Source organism: Aptenodytes forsteri, unplaced genomic scaffold (assembly GCF_000699145.1).
Source record: "Aptenodytes forsteri isolate BGI_AS27 unplaced genomic scaffold, ASM69914v1 Scaffold310, whole genome shotgun sequence".
NCBI classification, from domain to species: Eukaryota; Metazoa; Chordata; class Aves; order Sphenisciformes; family Spheniscidae; genus Aptenodytes; species Aptenodytes forsteri.
Window position 1 is genome coordinate 872,512 of NW_008795680.1, and position 4,647 is coordinate 877,158.

Here is a 4,647-nt window from a genome sequence, read left to right on the forward strand (position 1 = left end):
ATCGGGCTCTGGCCTCCTTGCTCCAAAAAAAAAAAAAAAAAAAAAAAAGAATTCTTGTCTAGACCTGTGCTTTTAAGTCTGCTCTCAGCTTTAAAGGTTCTGCTGGCACGGCTCTGTTAGCCAGGGGCTGGGCTGAGCCTCTCCCCCTCTTCTAACAGGGGAGCCTGTCCCAGCAGGCCTGGTCATAGATGCAAAGGGTTTGTATTTTTTGTTTGTTTGTTTAAGTCATATTATTCCTGGCACCGCTACAAATCTCCAAAATAAAAGGTCTCTTGTGCTGGTAAAAATAAACTGAGTTTATTTGGCAATAGGAGGGCAGCTGCATCGCTGCCGACCTATGTTAACCAACCTTCTTCTCGGAGGAGATAAATTTGGGGTGGCCGGGAGTACTGCAGGGTCCCCGCCGAGCTGGTCCCCGGCTCCCACGTGGCCGCTGCGGGATGGGCAGAGGGTTTGCAACGGCATTTTTCAGAGTAACGGGCAGGAGGAAAGTCCTGCCGTCCCCTCCCCTGGCTTTTTTTTTTTTTTTTTTTTTTTTTTTTTTTTTTTTGCTTCTCTCCCGTGGAGAGCTGCTCTCAGCAAATCTGCGCCCGTTTAACCTCTGCGATGCAAGACCAGGACATTTAGGATCGTCCACCACAGGATTCTCAGAAACTTGGGATACAGTGAGTTTCCGTACCCTTGTTGAAAGGACAGACTGACTCTTTCAGACATGGGTAATCCTTTTTTGGATTACTGAAGTCAACCATTTTTAAGACGGACAAAAGACCAAAGGGACGATGACTTTGGGGAGGAGCAGGCAAACCCTCCATTGAGTTTGATCATTTTTTTGGGGAGTATCAAACATGCCTATTTCTCCTACAATCTAAGGTCAAAGGTTTGTTAAACTTGGTCTAAAGATTCAGGAACGCTTCTCGACCCCGAGAGCGCATTTCTTTTCAGTGAGATGTAGACAGGCTGTGCAGAGTCAACTAAAAACAGGGGATGAACAATCAGGAGCTGAGAGGGAAGGCGTGAAGCAGAGTCATGCACGCAAAGGTGGCACTTAAACTCTTCTTGTTAGGACCAGAACGTGATGTCCTGCGTCTTGAAGCACTTCATGCCATATGAAGTGTTTTCTGTGACGTAAGTGTTAAATAGTCCTTCTCCTTCCTGAGCCCTCGGGGAAGGGACCTCCTGCTGCGCACCGGGGAAGCACGTGATTCACCGGCAGGGAGATCCCTGATTTTCTTCGTGACACCTTGTGAGGCTAACTAATTCATGGTGATGCAAGCCTCAGCTGATGCAGCCTGCTGATGTCATGTTGTGGAAACGTAAAGCTCTGGCCTGATGCAACGGGGCTCACTGTTTGTATGCCTCCTGGCATGCCACGTGCAAAGGGTTACGTACCCGGGACAACTGCCCTTCGTTCAAAGCAAGGGGTGGGTAAGGCCTTATAGCAATGAAAAAACCCCGAAAACAAGTGGTTCCCAGCTGCCCCTGTAGCAGATGGGATAATTTCTGTATGCCCGCTATATCTGTATAGATCATCAAGCGCCATTTTGAGGCAAAATCCACCCTGAGCGGTGGAGACACGTGCTGTGCAATGGGTACTCACTGACCAACATGCAACGCGGGGAAGGCAATAAATCTGGAGAAGCCTGAAGGCAGCAAGGGTGGAAGGTGATCTTGCAGAGGTAAAACAACCATTCTCCAGGCCCACGGTGTCCCCTCTACAGCAACATAATCAGCACGGCCTTAGAGCAGCTCAGAGCACGGTGCTATCACTGCACATTACTTACCTGCCTCTGCTCTACTTACAACACATACAAGAGGCAGTGTGAATATGACCTTTAAGTTAGTAAAGTTCATTGTAGTGCAAATGCCACTCCAGTGGGCGAACCATCCCAAACAAGGCTGTAGTACTTGGGAACTCTCTGATGAAAGCCAAAACAAATGGAAAAAAGAAAGGAGAGTTGTTCTTCATGCTGCAGAAGCAACGAAGCCAGACTTACAGATTTGTACCCTACGCACCCCGCACCGTAATTGTAACTTCCCTCTAACTCAGGGCATATTATTCTACACACCACCATCTCCCTCTACCTTCCCAGTGCCCCCTTACCCCTCTGCCCTTGCCCCGACCTCCTTTGTGCCTTCCCCTGCCCCTCCAGCCCGCTGGGCAGGGATCAGCCCATGCCATGGCGGCTCTGAAGCCACGAGAATGCAGCCCGGCTGGTTGCTGCGACGAGAGATGGATAACAGACCAGTTCTTCCTGCTCTCCTGCCAGTGGGTATTAATAGCATTCCTCCCCTAAACTCCAATGGGAATTTTCACTTCTAGGAGCAAAGTACCTTGGTGACTCCTATCCTACTATCAAATTAGGGAGCTGGGAAGAGTTCAAGTGACAGAGGAGTCAACCAGCCCTCATTGTTTTATTTTTAGCTTGGGTTTTCATTTCCACGGAGAAGGGAGGACTGCTGTTACACAGAGCTGTTTGCCTGAAGTCCTGGGCAGCCTCATACCTGCGACATTCCTTGCTCCTGCAAGTTATTCTGGGTAGGGCTGCTACTAAATAAAAATGCTCTCTGGGGTATTGACATGCCATTTTGTTATTTCAGCCCCAAAGTATCATCAAATAAATTTTAGATTAACAAATGATGAATTCCTAAGAAAACATGCATCCAAATTCCAGTGTACAATTCCAGACTGATGTAAGTTTTCACAGTTAAAAATACTCAGTTGTTTAAGCGACACATGGCATCTGGCTAGTGCCAGGGGTTGCCAAGCGTGGCATGCAGGAATGTTGCCCCAACAGCTGAATATGTCCTCCAGCACCTGTGTCCAGGGTGGCCGGCACTCACAGCCCATTCCTATCTCTTCTCTTGGCAGGACTCAAGCAAATTGTATGCAAGAATGGCAGGCAGACACAGTTAATGTAAAACCCTAGCAGGCCTGGATCGTGTTTTTCAGCCTACCTTCAGTGGAAGAGAGTCATTACAGCACCCTCAATATCCTCATAGTTCAGGTCTGGCCAGGTTACACAGCCCCGACCTTCAGCCAGGACACTTCAGGGTTGCTTTATTTTATACCTAACCCTGAAAGAAGGATGTTTGCTGCTGCTGACAAGAGCCAACGACAAAAGATCTCTGTTCTGCCACTGGCTGGAGAGGAGATGACTCGAGCCGGTGCATTAACAGAGCCCGGAGGCAGGCGGGTATTCCTCAGCGGGCAGTTTTCCCAGTTTTCACAGGTCCTGGATGCCTCTGATGTGCCTGACATCTGGATTCAATTTCTTCAAAGAAAGAACCTGCGACATTTTAATCCCTTTGGCGGCTTGAAGTCTCGGAGAAAATAAAAGCATCCATTGCATTCATAGCATATTCATTTTCATTGTTGTGTGTGTATGTTTTGAAATCCTATTTACTAGGCACTGAAATCCACCTAAAAACTCACTTTACGGCTATTCTTAATGTGCTATATATAGCGTAACATGCAGAACACTCGAGGACTGGGATAAATAAGATCTCCAGAGGCAATCATCTTCTCCCATACATGTTCACGCACCCAGAGGAGTCAGACCCCCTCTGCCATACACAAAGTTGTTTACTGTCCATGAGCTGTGTTTAACATTCCATTCCCAGATATTTATATTCAGAGCCAAATTCAGAGCAGTATTCTGGAAAATGAGCAAAAGTAGGCTATGATCCATCAAGAGACTATTGGGTCATCTGAAAAGTTTACAAGCCGGTCTGGAATCCAGCATTTATTTCGGATGGTGGGAGGTCACTATAATTAGCTGCTATTCAACTCCATTATATAGTTACAAAAACAAAAAAACCCCCCAAAAAACCAAAACCCAAGCCACAGTGCAGATGCATTTTTACTGAAATACAACCTATGATATTCTGCAGACCTCTGTAGAAAACGAGTTGCCTCAACCATCCCTGAAGTGAACATTTGTGCGCTCAGGCCAGAAAAGCAATTTCCATCTTATGAATATGAATACAACACCAGAAAACATGGACTATCCAATCTCATGATAGTATTAAACACAACATCTACCCTGACAACCGAGTAATGGAGCGAGAAGCTACAGTTGATTTCAGCTCCCAACCTGCTCACGTGCCAAATGTTGTTTTTCAGAGTTGCGCGGTGTAGCCAATGCCAGAGATGTTCGTTTTGATCAAAGTCTATTTCCAAATACAAATTAGTAACTTATGCATGGGCACGTTCTTGCATGAATCAGACACGCCAATAAAATTCCCATAAAAGTCCTCCAGAGCGGTTGTATCTTTGGGAGGGGGAAGGGAGGAGGGAAGGACTGTTTTTGTTGTTTCTTTAAAGCTTGTGTGTATATATTCTAAAGGAAGGAGTTAAAGCTGCAGTTTCTTGCATTATTTAGTGATGATCTTGAGGCTGTGTTACCCCTGTCTGAAGCCAAGCTACTTGTGGGGACTCTGACCATGGAAAGACACTCATTGATGGTTTCAAGTGATCTGGACCAGCAAGAATGCAGACACACAAGGATTCTCTCTCCCCCTTCTCTTTTTTTCCAAGTAATTTTTTTTACATTTAAAAAAAAAAAAATCAGTATTTATCTGCCAAAAAAAAAAAAAAAAAAAAAAAAAAAAAAAAAAAAAAAAAAAAAAAAAAAAAAAAAAAAAAAA

At 45.6% G+C, this 4,647-nt stretch overlaps 1 protein-coding gene across 1 annotated transcript in view; it reads right to left on the reverse strand.

Moving 5' to 3' along the window:
- NET1 (neuroepithelial cell transforming 1) overlaps positions 1 to 2,511 on the reverse strand; it is a 14,944-nt gene extending 12,433 nt beyond the window's left edge. The window contains exon 1 of the mRNA XM_009282694.2: positions 2,503 to 2,511. Within this exon, the coding sequence (XP_009280969.1) occupies positions 2,503 to 2,511 (9 nt within the window). The remainder of the gene's footprint in view (positions 1 to 2,502) is intronic.
- Between the last annotated feature and the right edge of the window lie 2,136 nt (positions 2,512 to 4,647).